Consider the following 17,736-nt stretch of genomic DNA (forward strand, 5'->3'; position numbering starts at 1 on the left):
AAACCACATAGTCTTTGTTTTACTGAGAGAACACTGCAGTTTGTTTACCCTCAGAGGTCCTAATACAGGAAAGAGACTGACAGAAGACAAGTTTCTGATCACCTAAATAGAATGACTGGCTTACTGATGATGGGGGACAAACTGCTGGATATGTGGACAAGAGAAGACAGAGGAAAACAGTTCAGAATGGATGAAGAGAGGGAAACACTGAAACACAAAAACATTTCCCATTCTATTGAAGAAATTCTGAGAAGACCGACATGTATCCGAAAAGACGAACGAGTTTATCGGGATTGGTCTGTTATTAAAGAAAACGCTCAGGTACATAACCAGCCCTCGTGCACAGGTAAGGTTTTAAATCAACCATTGACAGGATGATTTCAAATGTAACCATAAAATAATTTTTTTTATTACAGCTTAAATGTTGTCACTGTTTATAGATTTCCCACAGAAACGACATGAAGAGTCTTCAAAATCTGCCACAGAAAGTGAGTATTAGAGGTAATGATTACGCCTCTTTAAATGTGTCATTTATTTAATGCAAATGCTAAAAAAGGGATATTAAAGAACTGTTCATCTACAGGTCAGAAGAGGAAAAGGCAAACCAGGATGACTTTCACCCCGTTCCAGGTCCAAGAGCTGGAGACAGTTTTCCAGCAGACTCACTATCCAGACATCAACACCAGAGACGGGTTAGCCTCCCGCCTGCAGCTCACTGAGGGACGAATACAGGTACAACACCCAGCACCTGGTGGGGTGTGGTTTTTATTTGGATTCATGAAGAAAAAGCCCATGAAATCTAACAATGTTCACCTTATACATACATACACTACGGCCAAAGGTTTTAGAACTACTTTCTCATTTAATGGTTTTTTTTATGTTTATGACTATTTACATCGTTCATAGATTCTCACTGAAGGCATCAAAACAGTGAATGAACACATATGGAGTTCTGCAGCAAACAAAAGATTGTAAAAGAACTTTAAATATGTTTTATATCTTAGATTCCTTAAAGTAGCCGCCGTTTTGCTGTAATGACTGAAATATTAACCTTTGGTCGTCTCTCAGTGAACCTCTGGGAAGTTTTTTCAAGACTGTTTGCAAAACCATTTGAGGTGACCACCTCATGAAGCTCATGGAGAGAACTCCCAGAGAGCGAAGCAGTAATCAGAGCAAAGGGCCGCTATTTGGAAGAATCTAAAAATGTTTAGTTATTTAACACTTTTTGTTTACTACATAATTCCATGTGTAATTATGCACAGTTTTGTTGCTACTGGTGAGACCCATTAAGTGAGAAATGTGTCTAAAACTAGCGCGCGACCACATATAGTGGCTATAGTCCTCGAAGCGTCTGTCCCAAGTTCGAGTCCTGGACCCGGCGACCTTTGCCAAATGTCTCCCCATCTCTTTGCCCCTCCTTCCTGTCTGCCTAGTGTCACAAATAATAGCCTCTAGTGCCCAAAAAAAAAAAAACTATACCTTTGTTGCAATATCTTGCAGCTGTCATGTTCCAATAAAAGTGCATCTTATTATCTATGCTGTTGTGCTTCAGATTTGGTTCCAGAACCGCAGAGCTAAGTGGAGAAAGATTGAAACACTGAAGGAAATAGAGGTGATGACCAGGCGGCACATATGTTCAACCAGTCATCCGCAGCTTTATTATGAGGTACTGAACCACATCATGGAACCAGGTTGTTCTCTATGTAAAATGACAGACAGATAATAGTTTTTTGTTTTTTTCTTCTGTGATCCTTCCAAGGAACCGCCTCTTAAATCGATGTGGCTGTCATGCTGGACACCTGAACCCGTGCAGTCAGGACTGTACTTCAGATCCACACTAACAAAGGCAGTTCTGACCGGCACACAATCCCACAGTCACAGGTCTGTGCTGACATGTACGGGACAGAACGAAAGCCCCCTCATCATCTCACGACCTTAACACAGTTTTAAAAAGAAATCTTTATGTCAAATGGATAATTATTGCACAGTATTGAATCAGTATTTGTACAATTACACTTTAATTCTCAGAATATGTTACATTGTATGTTGTGCAGGCAAAGTGAGATAAGGCTGCATGTCTGCAAATAAATGTTTTTCATTTACCAATAAATAGAATTTCTGAATGAATTTTCTTATGTTCATTTTTTGTACAGATAAAGCTTTGGAGGCAGCTGTACTGAAACTTGTCTCTTGGCAGAAAACTGTGTTATTTTGCTGGACAGCATTCAGTTTTTTTCATGACGCCACACATCCTTGTAAAAGATAAGATAGGGCCATGTCATGAAAAGTTCATCAGTTTGACTTTCTGACAACCTCTCCTTATCTTAATTTGGACTTGTAAAACGAGGTTACTTACAGGTCAGCTCAGTAATTTGGAGGGCTTGTCAAATCAGTCCAAAGGCGAAAATATCACCTAATGCAATATCTATACAACTGGGTGCTCACTTCATATCATACAAACCATCTGTGCTTGTTAAGAAATAGAAAACAACTGTTTCTTTAAAGCTAATTTATTTTCTACCTGCTCTAATTTTATTTAATAAGCTTAAGGTAAAAAAAAAAAGTCTCATTCCCCTTGAAATGATCTTATGGTGACAGTGATCTGAACAGTTTACAACTCTATATTTAAGTAAGCTTTACATAAATAATTACAAGTCCTCAGAAACTGATTTGACAGAACCACAACTGATTACAGGTTTATGAGAAATGTTCAACTTTTCACCCCTACCATATCTTTCATTTACTGCCTGTGTGAGACATTTATTACCAGCTGCACAGACAGAGTTAGAAGAGGACAAAAATAGTTGGCAGGAGCAGCACACAACCTTGACCACTGTTTTATAACTATAATTTACCAAACGGACAGCATTATAATTAATTTGTGATATATGTCAGATATCATGGACCAAATGCTCTGATGGATAAAGCAAAAATGTTAAAACGTGTAGCTGTAAAAGTTATTTTTATCACAGATGTTCAGTTTCTTACAGTTTATCTAAGTCTACCACAGAGCCCCTCTTTGTCTTGTATTTTATCATTTACTGTAAAGTACTTTGACACCTGAGTAAAAAACTACAAACATGCTGTATAAACTATAACATCATGTTCTACTCAGTGACCAACACAGTTTCTACCTGACCTGGTATCCCTGTGGGCCAAAAACACTACAAATATCCACTCACATGGATAACTAATGCTAAGCAAAGTAGGCTAACCAAAATCATAAATTACAGAGTGCATAAAGTTGTAATGATCTTGCAGTCGCTGCAGGGTTGACCTGCTGACTGCTGGAGACATTACAGGTGCAACGAAAGGATTGATCGAATATTTTCATCTGCAAAAAAAAACTGAAAAAAGAGAATCAAAGTTCAATAACAAAAACATATAAATTAAAAATATGGATGAAAGTGATGATTTATGTCTCTCACAACAGCTAAACAAAATACACAAAAAAATGCAAGTAAACATATGCAGCACATAAAGAATAAGACAGAAGGGGTACACCAGACAAAAGGTCAAATGAATTTGTCTCTAAAGACATAAATGTAATCATGTACAGATTGATTTTAGCTACAAATAACAGCGCTGTGAAAAACGTTTTTGCTCCTTATAATCTGCTTCTGTTTTTGCTTTTTTAGCACTATTGAATTTTTCAAATCAACAAGCTAATTTAAAAATCAGACAAAGATAACCTGAGTAAAAACAACCAGCAGTTTTCAAATGATAAGTTCATTTATTAGGGGAAAAGGCAATTTAAACCACCCCGGCTCTATAAAAACATAATTGCATCCCTTTTGTTCTTAATTGGTTCTTAATTCAAATATAAGAAAAAGACTGAGACTAAATGGTCTCCATGAGAGAGCTCCAAGGCCAGAACCACTGCTGAGCTAAATGAAGACCGTCTCATATTTACCCAAAACATTCTAATGATCCCAAAGACTCTCGAGAACATTTTCTGTGGAGTGACAAGAAAAAGCTGGACTTTTTTTTTTTACATCTGATGTAAAACTAACGAGAAGAAGATCATACCTACAATCAGCCCTGGTGTTAGTAGTACACAGCTAAATATAGCTTCAGGACCTGTCTGGACAGCAAGCTGTGATTGATTTATCCACAGATTGGGCTCTCTAGCAGAAAATCCTGAAGGAGAATTTCCAGCAAGGCTTAAACCCACTCGGATTGTGAAGCAGGACCAGCAGGCCTAAACTAGCAAGTCCAACTAATTTCTTTGGATCAGGACAAGTGTCCAGCTTTATCAAACATCAGCGGGTACTGAAAACTAGAGTAAGTTATGAATGATAGATTAAAATAAAGGATGTTATAGAAGATTTAAAAATTCATACAAATGCATGTTTATTAACAAAACTTCCAAGGGGTGTAAATACTATGCCTCAACGTAGCCACAAGGTGGCGCCCTTCAACCCATGAATAAGCAGAAATAATGCGCTCCGTTTAGCTGAGTGTCATCAACACTGACCTTGTTCTGAATCGGAAGGTTTCATTAGTTATAATTAATCATTGTTGTTTCTTTATACAGCGACTAACGGAACTTAACGGGTCATGTTATGATTCTTCTCCCCGGATATTTTCTGTCCTCTGCTTCCTCTCCGGTGAGAAGAGGGGAGGGGGGCGGATACTCAGCATCTCTCAGCCTCCGCCCGCCTCTCTGCCTCTGCCTCGACCCAACACGGTGGCGGAACACACCGACAGGGGGGTGGGGGCATAAAAACATACTGCGGAAAGAGGGGCGATGGCCGCCGGTGGAGGATGCGGGGAATCGGTGGATCAGTGCCGGGCCGAGGTGGAGAGACTCACGCAGGAGCTGGCCGAGGCCAACCGGGAGAAGATCAGGGCTGCGGAGTGCGGGCTGGCCATCCTGGAGGAGAACCAGGTGCTGAAGCAAAAATATGCAGAGCTGGAAACCGATCAAGAGACTCTCAGGAAGGAGTTGGAGCAGTTACAGGAGGTAAGAGTTCGGGATCAGGGAGCGTTTGGACCCGATTGGGTGCCGTCGGTGAACTTGTGAGCCTGTCAGAACAAGTGTAATTTATCTGGGAGGGCCTGTCCTCCAGTGAAGGAAAAATAATTGGAGCAGTTATCTAATCTGATCTAATCTATCATTGAAAGGCTGCAAATCCTGCAAAGTGAAAATAATAAAAACGTAGGAATCTGTTAGTTCTGTTTAAACAGGAAGCTGGACTGTCTAAAGCAAACAGGCCCGGTCCAAACCCTGGAACCATGCGCCTCAATAATTAAAACATTTAGTAAGAATCTGTGTATGGTGAGGGAAATCTAAAAACTCTGCCGGGATGTGTTTGGTGTTTTGTCTAAATATAAATGTACACTTTTCAATTCATTTGCAGATTTCACAGACATGTTGGCTGCTCAACCAGTTGTACATTATACAGCCTTACTGGGATTAATGGGATTTCATGGAGATATATGCATAGATACCAAAACATGAGAACATATTATAAAGAGCTGTAGGACTGGGTCTGAAGATGAATGGGTTCGATTTTACATTTGCTCATTATGCTTTCATGGATTTGTACAGTAACAAGATGTTGATGCTGTCAGGACTTTGTAGCTCAAGGTCTTGGAGAACCAAACAGGCAAGATGAAGTGGAGGTGAAACTGTTGTGCTGCATTTCTTGTATTCTGAGTTTACCACCTTTTGCAGGTCCAGCTGCAGGTCTTTTAGGGTGTGTCTCTACCAGATCTTCGCCTATTCTTCTTTGTGCAGTTGCTAAAATTCAGTCTGATTGGATGGAAATAGCAGCTTTCAAACTTGCCACAGATTCTCAATTGGATTAAGGTCTAGACTTTGACTGGGACATTCTAATACATTCATTCAAGTCAGTTTATTTATATAGTGCCAATTTACAACATGTGTTGTCTCATGGCACTTTACAAACATGAACATAAAGCACACATGACTGCTTTAATCTAAACCATTCCATTGTAGCTCTGTGTGTATGTTTAGGGTCGATGTCCCGCTGGAAGGTGATCCTCCCCCCAAACTTCAAGTCTTTGCACCCCTTAGCTGATTATTATCCCCCATTTAGCTCCACCTGTCTTCTCATTAACTCTGACCAGCTTCCCTGTGCCTGCTGAAGAAAAACATCTCCAAAGCACGATGCTGCCACCGACATGTTGCACTGTGGGGATGGTGTGTCCAGCGTGACATACAGTGTTAGTTAGCCACAACACGTCCTGTTTTGCTCGTTATAGATTTGTGGATCTGTATCGTATATTTTACATAATATATTGAATTAAATATTTCATTGCAATATCTGCGTGTCAATATTGCAATTGCAAGGAGGGCTTAGATGCAATATTTAGTGGACTATTATATTTCAAGGACCCTGCATCAGTGGACTTGTAGATATAATAATTTAGAATTTGGTTTTCCGGGTCCTAATGATCACAGAGAGTAGTGAGGAGGGTAAAAAAGATAGACAAAAGGAGGAATATGTGGGTTGGTGGCCACATATGTTGTCAGTAGTACTTAACAATAATTTCACAGTTGCATGTTTTTCTCATGTTTTGCTACCCTGCAGTAGTTGCCTTCATCAAGTCTTTTAATTGCTTCTAAGTTTTTGAATCCTAGTTATAAGACTTGTATTGACCTTTGTTCACTTGTGCTAAGATGGCACTGAGCAGGTGATCAGTAGAAATCTTTATTTGTCCCTCACTGTTATTCTATAAATTTACATGCGCAAGACTGAAGGATGAAGACATTAAATATGTATCACTAAGCTATGTCTGTGTGACATTCTTGCACAGCTGGTTCTCTGGTTAAGACTACATAAAAAAATCATGATAGCATCACTGGCTCAGGCTATGCAGTATTTCAGGCAGCACTTAACAGGTTACATTTTGCAGATGTGGTTCTATGTACGTTCTTGCTTGTAAAGTTAAGATGAGGAGACATCCTGACTCTCCAGGCAGCCTATCACCGTCTGACTAATATCTCATAGTTTTGGATTATCGGGTGATGGTAGACAGAAACCTGAAGGATGTTAGATGTGTTGAAGACATGCGCAGGTTAGCAACCAATAACAAGGTATACCAAAGTTTTTGAAAGTTATGGAATCTAAACCTCAAAAAAAAAACAAACATTTAAGTCGATACAGTGAGATGCTTTGGAGAGAATGACCATAGCTCTCCTCAGCTGCACTGGGATAGCATTCCCCCCACTCCTTCACTTGTTGCTGCACACCCTCAGCTGGCTGAAAAAAAGCTCCTACATTTTTTACTCACTAATAAAAAGCTAAAAATTGTATTTCTGTGAAAAATACGGCCAGTCATGAAGTGGAAACTAAAGAAGCACTTGAGCAAATTTATGTTTTTTTGATCTCTTGGAGCCTAAATCAAAACTGAGTGACAAAATTGATCATTTGCCTTGAGAAGCAGCAACTTTTACACGTGTTAAGACAACAGTGTTTTAAAGTTATAGCATGTCTGATAAACTAAGCTAATAGTAGCTTGTTGTGTTTCTCTGAAAAGGGAGAAAAGGAGAAAGAAGCTCTGGGAAACAATTCTTTAGTCTATTAGATGTTAATGCTGTATTTTCTATTTAAGTCTATGTAAACATCGAAATAATAATAAATAAGCATTTTAGATGTCTGGTATCATACTTGTAATATATCAGACGTTACACTATTTTAGCAGCAATTTTAAATAAAAAGCATGTGGATACATTGTGTGTAAATAGAATGAAACTGAGATATTTTACTCAAAATAATCATAATCTCAAACTGACCCCTTCGTAGTTAGAGAAGAATAGCTTCAGGGAAAAAGAGTAATGTTGCTGAGTGAAAGTTATGAAAAAAATGAGTGGCGATTAATTATCTGTTATTTAGTCTTATAACCAACACAGGTAGCAAAACTTTGATTTTCATCACTCAGATCTGGAGTCATGTTCTTTGTTCTGACCTATCCACATCTGCTGTAGATGTGTTTCTCCACCTGCTCGTCCGTCTGTGCGGCTGCGCTCTGCTCCGACAGCGGGAATGTTTTCCCTGCATGACATTCGGTCCCCAGTAAAACACACCGGCCCTCCTGCATTCCTGCCACAGACCTCTGTGAATATGAGCGCGAGTGCCAGAATGCAAACCTGTCATTGCAATAACATCATTTCTCCTCTCTAACTTCTCCAGAGAGGTGCATTATCAGGGTGAAGCAAACTGCAGATGGAAAATGGAATAGCCTCTGGGCTGAGAGGAATGAAATGCTTCATCACTGCTTAGCATTTCGGGGAAAGCCATCTTCATTTTATCATTTGAGAATCCTGTTGACATCACCTTTTAAAATCCTTTAGTGTTTTTCATTGTTTGACTGCTGTACACAAAAATAACCATGCCATATTTGCTAAAACAAATAACAATCCTTCTAATCTTATAGGGGTTACTGGTTTATGGTGCTAGAAATGCTACTGGAAGAGAGCGGAAGAACAGATGCACGAGTTAATCTGGCATTGATCAGGATGAGCCGATTTTCCTTTGATCGGCTCTGACCAGCAATCAGCAAGTCGAACACTGAAAAATCTGTTCTCCTTGTTTTTGTTTATTTAATGCATTACATTTATCCTGATCTGTAAATGCAACATGTATTCTTTGATTCACTTTTTAGTCAAATCAAAGAAGGATTAGGGACATATGTGTTCATTTATAATTGTGTATGATGTTTTGGCTTATGGTCAGTCTTTGCTATATTAAAACATAATATTTGATAAATGGGTTTGTAATTGTTAAAATCCTTAAAAACATGAAGAAGTAAAGATCTACAGGTCAGATCTTAAATAAAAACCAACATTCGTACTTGTCGGTGCACCTGTGAGTTCACTTAGAAGGAAGCCACATTTGCATTCATGCTGCTGCTGTGTTTGCATGTTTTTGTTTTAGCAGTTCTTCTTGCTCTGGTTGAGGATCCCAGTCCAGATCCCAGCTGGTTAGAAATCAACTGCTACTCACACGGAAATGAAACACAAATTTATGTCAGCCCAGAATGATTTGGATGCATTATAGAACCAGCTGTAATTTTTGCCTGGTTAAATTGTAAAAACAAATAGAAATTAAAAGTCTAAAATGTTCTAAGAAAAATCCTAAAAGCCCATCATTTTGCAGTTCATTTTGCCTGTGAACAAAATATCTGGATCACTTTGCTGCCTGCAGGGCTCGGGCCAAGCAGCAAACTGAAACTGTACTTTGCTGCTGTCTTGTTGTGGAGTGTTTGCTCTCCTTCTACTGATACAGTTTCACTTCTCTTTGCTCGTCTTTCTCTCTGCCGCTCGGCCCAATCACATTCTCATTCCTTGTATCCCTGTGTGTGCGATACATCTCTGGATAGCTGCCTAAGCAGCGATGGAGACACTGCATTCCCGTGGTTCTGGCTTGTTAGTGCTGTTTCTGGGCAGATCAAACTCAGATACAGTGAGGCTGAATGAAGGAGATGCCATCACAGCAGCGTGTCAATGTGTTATGAATTACCATTTAAGAGGTAATGGTCAAACAACCTTGCAGTAAATGATCTGAATAATTATTTTGTTCAGTTGAACTACTTTCTAAAAATAATCCCATCTCTAAACTGAAAAGTGGTTTCTATGGCCTTCCATTTTCCACAGTTCATGCAGATCTGAAGAGCTTTCTAAATAAATACTGTTTAGCTCAAAGGTATTCATACCCCAGGCATATTTTGATTTAAAATAGTTTTCATTTGACCAACAAGTTTTTGTTCCAGTTTGAAACCAGCGTCTCTGGTTTCGGAGACAGTAAAACCATGTGAAAGGAGGATCAATGTTGAAAAAAAAATATTTGTGCTTATTTAAATTTTAACTTTAAAAATGGCACATTGAAAATGATTTACACCATTGTTAATATTCAGTGTGAAAAAAAACAGTACAGCTTTTTGCATGTTTCCTCTATTATTTTGCTGATTTATCTTTGGTGATGAACTCCAGGTTTTTGAGGTTTCTTTGAGGTTTCCAGCTCCTGCCTTCACCCTAATCTTTAGCTCATTCTCTGTCAGATTTTAGTCAGGACTCTGGCTGGGACGCTTCAAAGTGTAAATATTAGAATGGAATGAAGGAGAAATGTCCTTCATTGTCACTCTGTGGGGAAGTTCAGATGCAGCAGTAACAAACTGACAGACAAATGGAAGCACGAAGAAACAAATGGGAACAAATGACTTCCAGTCAGAAAAGAAAAAACATTGATCAAATTAAAAGATTAAACCAAAATCTGCTGGGAGTATGAGTCTATATTAACTGTAAATTGGTGCTTCCTCTTGATGTTGTGACACTTGGATTACATCTACTTTTAGATGTCTGCACAAGGATGGACTCTGGCAGCTGGAGGCGACCGTGTGCAGTTTCTGTTTTTTAAAAAAAATCTCAGTTTTGAGAAGTGTTTAACATTACCTCTGTTGTTACAGGCAAAATGTTGCAGATATAAATATTGAACAGGCAAATTCAGCAGAATCTATCAACCTTTACACCACATCTGGTTGACTTTTTGAAAAATTACCCAAATAAAGTCTCTTAGTAACATTTCTTCACTCACAGAAGAGGCAGACAGGTTGTAAATCAGCCTGCCAACAGCTGCATGACAGGTTGGTTTTTTTCAGCTCCACTCCTGCTTTCTGCTTCTTTTATTGTATCAGGTCGGTAGGAGGGTAGTAAACATGGGTGGAGGAGCTAAATCAATGCATGATGAGCGGGTGTTTTTTTTCTTCATTTTTTTCTCCTCTGCAACACCAGCTCACCATCTCATGTTACCCACCTCCCTCTTTTCTTTGTCCTCCCCTGTGGCCCCCCTGGAGTGGTGGTAATTATCCATCGATTCCTGCTCTGCTTGGTGAAAATGTATCATGTCAGAGCTAAGCTGCACTCTATTGTGTGTAGCGTAGCATACATTGTGGAAATCAGTGCATGCTGGTGCAAACACAGCTCACAGAACTGAATGGTTTCATTGTGCATCAGACCAAACAGCTAGAGTATCTGCATCTACGCTTTGATAGGTAGTGAAGCTGTGTTTGGGAAACATGTAACATCTACTGAAATGTAGTCAGGCATGGGTATTAAAACAGAACCAAGCCAACCCGCTCAGTCGGGTCTTATTGTTGTTTCATTTTTTGTGATTGCAGCATTGATGTTTCTGTTAAGTAAACAGATAGGCAAATTAAAACTGAAGTTGCAGTCTTGGTTATGTCAACCTGTGACCATAGCAACAAGCCTTGGGATGCAGCCCAGTCTGGTAACCATAAGCCATCTAGCTTTGAAATATTTGTCCACTTTCTTTTGGTTAATATGAAACTGTTTGTCTCCGGTGTGTCTCCTATAGAAGAGAGAAGGACTTAATCAATGTGCCAGGCTTTCCATACAAGCCTGAGCCTACACAGAATCTGTTTCATAGAAAGCTATCTTTTACTGCAGTGAAATACAGTAGGAGCAGGACACCCCTGCCTGCAGGATGCTGTATTGATTAGTGGGCTACTATAGCTGTGTGTGCTGCAAACTCTGAAAGCAAAGCAAAAAATCAGCTGGTCTTCGTTTTGGGAAAACTATTCTATTCGCATCAGAAAAATCTTCCTTTATTAAGCTGATGTGTTTCTGACGTTTGCTATCTGTATGTTTACAGAAAGCTTGTCCAGCTTTTATTGGCTCAGACCAGCAATAGACGTTTTGAAGACTGCAGTATGTTTTAGAGTTGGTATATTTTGCTAAGCTTTTGTCAAGATAAGAACTTCATTTCAGCTACTTTTCATAGTTTTTTTCTTTCCTATTGTCTTAATATTGTACATCCAGACATGGCAGTGATTCAGAATCAGTCCATCTGATCTTTCAGTCACCAGTTTTCACAAGCATACAATTAGGTATGAAGATACGCAGAATAAGAGACAAAGGATTTAGTGTTATAAACTAGAGTTGTATGTTAGAAAATAATGAAATTGCCACATTAGATGCAATAAATCCACATTTCCTGATTGATGTCTTTCATCTATCATGTTTGCAACTGATTCTTTGACCTTTAGTATCTTGGACATAATCTGTGTCAGCTGACGGCAGCTACTACACTATGAGTGCAAGCCACACTGAATTTAATGAACAACAGGTGCTCAGAGCCATTTAATGGTAAATAGATTTGGAAAATATTTTGTTGGTTGGAAGGCCAAAAATCCAATCTTTTGACCAGTTAATAAACACACCATGCTGAGGTTTGTTAGGTCTTGCTGACCACAACACCCTTCAGTGTGGATGCTGTTATTGAGGGAAGAAGATTTAAGGTTAGACATTTCCAGTTTCAGTGGGGTTGTTAAAATGGAGTTAGACGAAGAACAGAGATGTGAGAAGCGGGGTTTTGTTTTTGCTTTTTTTAATCGTCTTGAGCTTTTTAACTTTATCAGGGTACACGTTGGATTTGAAAACACAAGCAACCTTTTCATAATCTCAGATTCAACATAAGATCAAATCTTTTCTGGACAATAAACACAGAAACTGCTGTTTTAGTTCATCTAACCACGACGATTCTTGATATAAGAAAACGGTTTAGACCTTTTTACTTTTCAGTTCTGAAGCAGAGTAGATCTGCAAGTAGATCAAATTGGTATCTGCTTGGCCAAATTATCTAAAAAATCACAAAATTCTGATTGGTGTATCTGTGCAATGAATGTAATATCCAACGCATGCTGCATTCTAAACAATCTTTTGCAATATAAATTTTCTATAGTGAGTTCTATAGTGATGATTATATATTTGCAATGAATGCTTCAGCTCACCATTAACCACATACTTATATTCAGCACTCTGAATAGACGTGGACAAAGATTAAACAACCAAAAACATTCATCTCATTTGGGCTCTAGTTCTGATGTTGCTATGTTAGCGTTGTGTTCGAACAGCCGTTTACACAGATTTCCACAGATCTATGAGCTCCTCGCTTCTGGAGCTGCAGAAAAGCAGGCACAGAAGAGTTCATCACAGGCCCAATCTGTCAATACTAAAGGATTCACTGTGTGCAGGCGATCCTCCTACATTGTAAACTGTGTTTGTCTGGCTTGGCTGAATCCTCTTTATCAGAAGAGACCCTCCACAGAGAAAGAGGACAGTGTTATCTGTGAATCTGCTCTGTCTCTCTCTCCTCTGCTCAGTCTGCCTGTCTGGGTGTGTCTGCTGGCACAAACGCCGAGTGAGCCTGCAAGCTTTCAGACTCCCTCAGACTTTCATTTGTTAATTGCATTCTCTGGTTTCTTTGCCGTTTAAACAAGACTACCTTTATTTTTACACTTATTTCGTTGTTTTTGAATTTGCTTTTTGTTTCTTTCATATCCATGGCCACAAAAAGGCAAAATGCCCAGCAGCAGGGAGCTGAGAAATAATGCATATGGCCACCCTTCCTACATTAGTGACCTAATTGTTGTACAACCCAGGCATGTACATGAACATTTGAGTGAGTACAGTTTCCTCAGTGCCTAGTCGAGGGTAACACCATTGGTCTGTTTCTTTAATGATGATTATCTTCCAGAGACTCCAAGCTAGGGATACAGGAATTATTTATGTGCTTACAAAGAGCCATACATATAAAACTGTTTTTATGTGTGGGTTATGTTTATGCAGTTCTCAGTTCCAGTGGTTTACTGTGTTTACCGAGGTGTGTCCTAAGGGACAAGATTCCCCAGGACACAGCTTTACCTTGAGGCAGCGCTAGATTCACTTGTGCACATGTGCATTCAAAAACACAGTGAGCTTCAGAGGCAAAAACACTCAATCTGAGCTTTGAAACACTGCCTGTTTACATTTAGAAAGGCTACCATTTTAGGAATTAATTAAGAATTTTATAGAAATTTGTCTTTAGAAAATTATCAAAATGTGAACTGTTAATTTAGTTGCAGCATATTTCTGGCAATTGTACTCTCCTGTTTACAGTTACAGAATGTACTATGAAAAAACTCAGGTTGCATCAAAGCCCTGAGAGGGTTAATGACCTGCTGCATTTCTTGCAAAGTGGCACATAATTATTGAGTAAAACAAAAATTATTCTGATACCCCTAAATTATCTCCAGAGCAAGTGGCTTTAGTTGCTATGAATCAGTAAACCAAGACTAGCTGTGTGTGACTGAATGAGTCTAAATGCAGTTGTTCAATCCATCATCTGAACATGAAAGAGGATGGACTGTTTGGAGACCTACTAAGACATGGATGTCCACCTAAACTCACTGGCCAGGCAAGGAGAGCATTTTTTCCAAGAAGGAGACAGGAGGACCATGGTAAATAAGATCCACAGCTCAGTTTCGAGAATCTGTCCACAGGACAATTATTAGTTGTGGCCCATATGGAAGAGTGGCAAGAAGAAAGCCATTGTTGAAAGAAAGCCACAAGAAGTCCAGTTTTTCATGAGCCACATAGGAGACACAGCAAATATGTGGAAAAGGTGCTCTGATCAGAAGAGACCAACATTAAACCTTTGGCCAACATGCTAAAATGTGTATGCAGAGAAGAACTGATTGAACATTGTGCTGAACCCACCATCTCCATGGCGAAACACGGTGGTGGCAGCCTCATCTATGTTGGGAAGTTTTGCTTCACCAGAGACAGGGAAGCTGCTCAGAGTTCAAATGAAGATGGATGGAGCTAAATACAGGAAAATCCTGGAAGCAGGAGGTTCCCCTTCCAGCAGGACAACAACCACAAACTTACAGCATAGCTACAAAGGAATAATTTCGAAAGCACATCTGTGTGTTATAATGGTCTAGTCAAAGTCTAGATCTAGATCCAATTGGGAATCTGGAGCAGAGCTTAGGAAAGGTTGTCCACAGACCGTTTCATCTGACAGAGATTAAGCTGCTTTGTGAAGCTGGTAGAGACATACTCCAAAGACATGCAGTGAAAAATGGTTCTACAAAGTACTGACTCATGAAAGCCCAGTACAAAGGCATGCCACACTTTATCTGAGAAAGAAATAATAAAATCATGTATTACTTTCTTTCCAGTTCACAGTTATGACAACAGTGGTGTTTTTTTCCCACAAAATCACACGAGTCACTTTGAAGTTAGAGGCTATGATGTCACAAAAAGGTGAAACAGTTTGAGGGCCATAAATACTTTTTAAGGGAATTTCAGCATTTTAAAATATTTGCTTGAATCCTCAATTCCTTATAATGTGACGCTGTTGCATGTGGGTGAATTGAATTTTTTCAACCAAAAAATGAGTTCAGATCTGAGTCTTTAGTCCACTTTTTCCTTCTATCTCCTTCCTTTTCTTTCCTCCCATCATTTTTCCTACTTTCATTGGCTCCATCTATCTGATTGCATTTATCCAGTCAGTGAGATCTCCACTTTTCTTCATCTTCTTGCCTGACGGCTCTTTAAATAAATGGCAGGGCTCAGGAATAAATACCATCAAAAAGCATGCAGAGGTTTGCTTTAGGAAACATGTATGCTTATAATGTGTGTGTGTGTGTGTGTGTGTGTGTGTGTGTGTGTGTGTGTGTGTGTGTTTGAACGGCCCACAGTTTGTCCACAGGCAACCAGTGCAGCTCAGCAGGACTTGTGTTATCCTCATTGTCTCATATTATTAATAGCAGGCAATTTTTTCAATATGAAACACTAAGTTTTCTCCCGTTGGTAATTTGTATTATGGATGATTTTATTTTAAATACATGTCAGCATTTTGTCATCAGAGGGAAAATAGGCGTAAGAGCACTAAAAAAGCTTTACAGTAACTCCCTTATTATCTGTGAAAGCTTCATTCAAGCTCAGTGTTTGGGCTGTAAAGCAGAGGAGCTTTCCTGCAGACGGGGAAATTAAAGTAAAGGATTTATGTTGTGCAGCACAGCAAGTCAGGTTGCTGCACAATGAAGTAAAACTGTAAACATCCCTGCTGATTCAGAAGAGAACTATCATCTTTGATGCTGTATTTATTATTAATATTTAATAAAATAAAAAACAATTAATGTGGATATTAAAATGTGTCCTAAATCCTGATGATGTTTCTGTGTAGCTATGATTACCCTGCCCCCTCACTTGTGGCAACACGTGCGTGTTTTTATAGATGACAGATCTCTTGACTTGGCACTTTCCCTCGTGCCTCTGAAGCTGATGGCGACATTTCAGCGTCCTTGTTGGAGGGCTAAATATGGCTCTGTGTCTCATTATGGACACATCAGCAAAAATTGCAACTCACTATGTGGTCATGAACAGAGATTTTTTTAAGGTAAAACAAACACATAAACCAAATTAGAATACTTGAACGAGATGTAGGGAAAGGTATTATTGACATGTTGTGCTTTTGCTGTTTTTACTGTATTATAATATGGAGTTTATAAGTTTATTTTTCATAGGAGTTCTACAGATGCAGAAGGCACAGTGACTATTGTTAAGCTACATTGTTTGCAACTAATATGTTAATGTTTGAGGGCTTCAACACCATGCACAAAATACTATACCATTCCACTTCATTCAACAAGGCCAACCAAACTGCTGTACAATAAAATGAACAAACGCAGGATAAAAAACCAGTAAAAAGAGAAACAATCCCAATAACTAAAGAAATTCAACTCACAACTCACACTGGGTCAAAGGCTAGGTATTAAAAGTATGTTTTCAAATGAATGCGCAATATATTGTAAAATCAAATCAATAATTTGGACTCCCTATGACAGACGTTTTGATTTTTTAACACATTTTGAGGTATGGCTGTTCTACTAAATATATACTAAATACCCCCCCAACACACACACACACACACACATATGCATTACTCAGCAATTGAAATAAGGTTTGCCCTGTTTTAAAGTGGACGTATCATGGAAAATTAAATTCATTTTGTTGTGTATTTGGAGTCTGTAGGAGAGCAGAAAAGTTGAATTTAGTCTCAGTTACTCTTCGTTCAGTTTTCTCTATCATCTGTTATGTTTTTCCAACTGTTACATCACAGTATTTGCTGCAGAAAAGATAAATGTCATGGACTTCCAGGTGATTAATTTTGTGTATATGCCATACTTATTTGACAAGAGGAAAAGTTTGGTTCGGTTGTTGGCTTTATTAACCCACACAATTCATTACATCGTCCCCCAGCATCAGAACCTCTTCAAAGGGCCTGGTTAAATTTTTTTTCATAAAAATGTTCCCACATCAGTGGGGAAATTCCCCTTTCCCCACTTCAAGGACAGGTTCTTCATCAATCTCCTCCAGTATCAAGAAGGATTTGCTGAAAGACTTCATCTGATTAAGGGGTCAGTTTCCTCTGTCTATGGAAACGATGGCAGCAAAGTGGTAAGCTGCCAATAACGCTAAAATGACAACAAACTTTATTTTAGACATGAATTGATTGTGTTGACATGACGTCCTGGTCATTGTTCTGATTGCAGTAGCATCATGCCTTATGCTGATGTTAGTGCTGCGTGCTGCTTTTAGCTCCTGGAGGAACCGTACTGCGTGATTTAATATTATTATTACTTTGTTGCATTGATTTTTTTCTTGTTTCTGCGCCGCTAGATAATTTTTTTTTATCAAACTACGTTATGTGACGCTATGTTTTAAAATTAGCAAAGCTATAACGTACAGATTGCCAACTCCTACAACAAATCTATTTTTATGTTGCTAATATTACATTCAGGCTAAAATATTGTTGCTGTTTATGATAAACTCTTCAAACATATACTCTCAAAAAACAACCGAACCCGGTGAGTCACCGAAAATAATTAAAAGATCAAGGGAGACAAATTAATTAACAGACA

At 38.9% G+C, this 17,736-nt stretch overlaps 2 protein-coding genes across 3 annotated transcripts in view; both read left to right on the forward strand.

Moving 5' to 3' along the window:
• LOC124859079 (ALX homeobox protein 1-like) lies at positions 1–2,127 on the forward strand. Its single transcript, XM_047351580.1, has 5 exons — positions 1–346; positions 441–488; positions 584–732; positions 1,553–1,666; positions 1,760–2,127. The coding sequence occupies exons 1-5, from the start codon at positions 112–114 to the stop codon at positions 1,937–1,939; spliced, it is 726 nt and encodes a 241-aa protein (XP_047207536.1). The 5' UTR covers positions 1–111; the 3' UTR covers positions 1,940–2,127.
• A 2,306-nt stretch (positions 2,128–4,433) lies between these two features.
• The window catches only part of bicd1a (bicaudal D homolog 1a), a 38,959-nt gene continuing 25,656 nt past the window's right edge, over positions 4,434–17,736 (forward strand). The window contains exon 1 of one of the 2 annotated variants that reach the window (XM_047383255.1): positions 4,434–4,966. In XM_047383255.1, the coding sequence (XP_047239211.1) occupies positions 4,751–4,966 (216 nt within the window). In that variant the 5' untranslated portion in view covers positions 4,434–4,750. The remainder of the gene's footprint in view (positions 4,967–17,736) is intronic. The other variant, XM_047383263.1, reaches the window with a different exon arrangement.

The sequence above is a fragment of the Girardinichthys multiradiatus genome, chromosome 2, assembly GCF_021462225.1.
Source record: "Girardinichthys multiradiatus isolate DD_20200921_A chromosome 2, DD_fGirMul_XY1, whole genome shotgun sequence".
Classification (NCBI taxonomy): Eukaryota; Metazoa; Chordata; class Actinopteri; order Cyprinodontiformes; family Goodeidae; genus Girardinichthys; species Girardinichthys multiradiatus.

Bases quoted from the DNA above. Each gene is read 5' to 3' on its own strand.
- LOC124859079 (XM_047351580.1), top strand. From the start codon at position 112: ATGACTGGCTTACTGATGATGGGGGACAAACTGCTGGATATGTGGACA. The intron at 347-440 runs GTAAGGTTTTAA...CACTGTTTATAG, and splicing joins TAACCAGCCCTCGTGCACAG to ATTTCCCACAGAAACGACAT. The intron at 1,667-1,759 runs GTACTGAACCAC...GATCCTTCCAAG, and splicing joins ATCCGCAGCTTTATTATGAG to GAACCGCCTCTTAAATCGAT.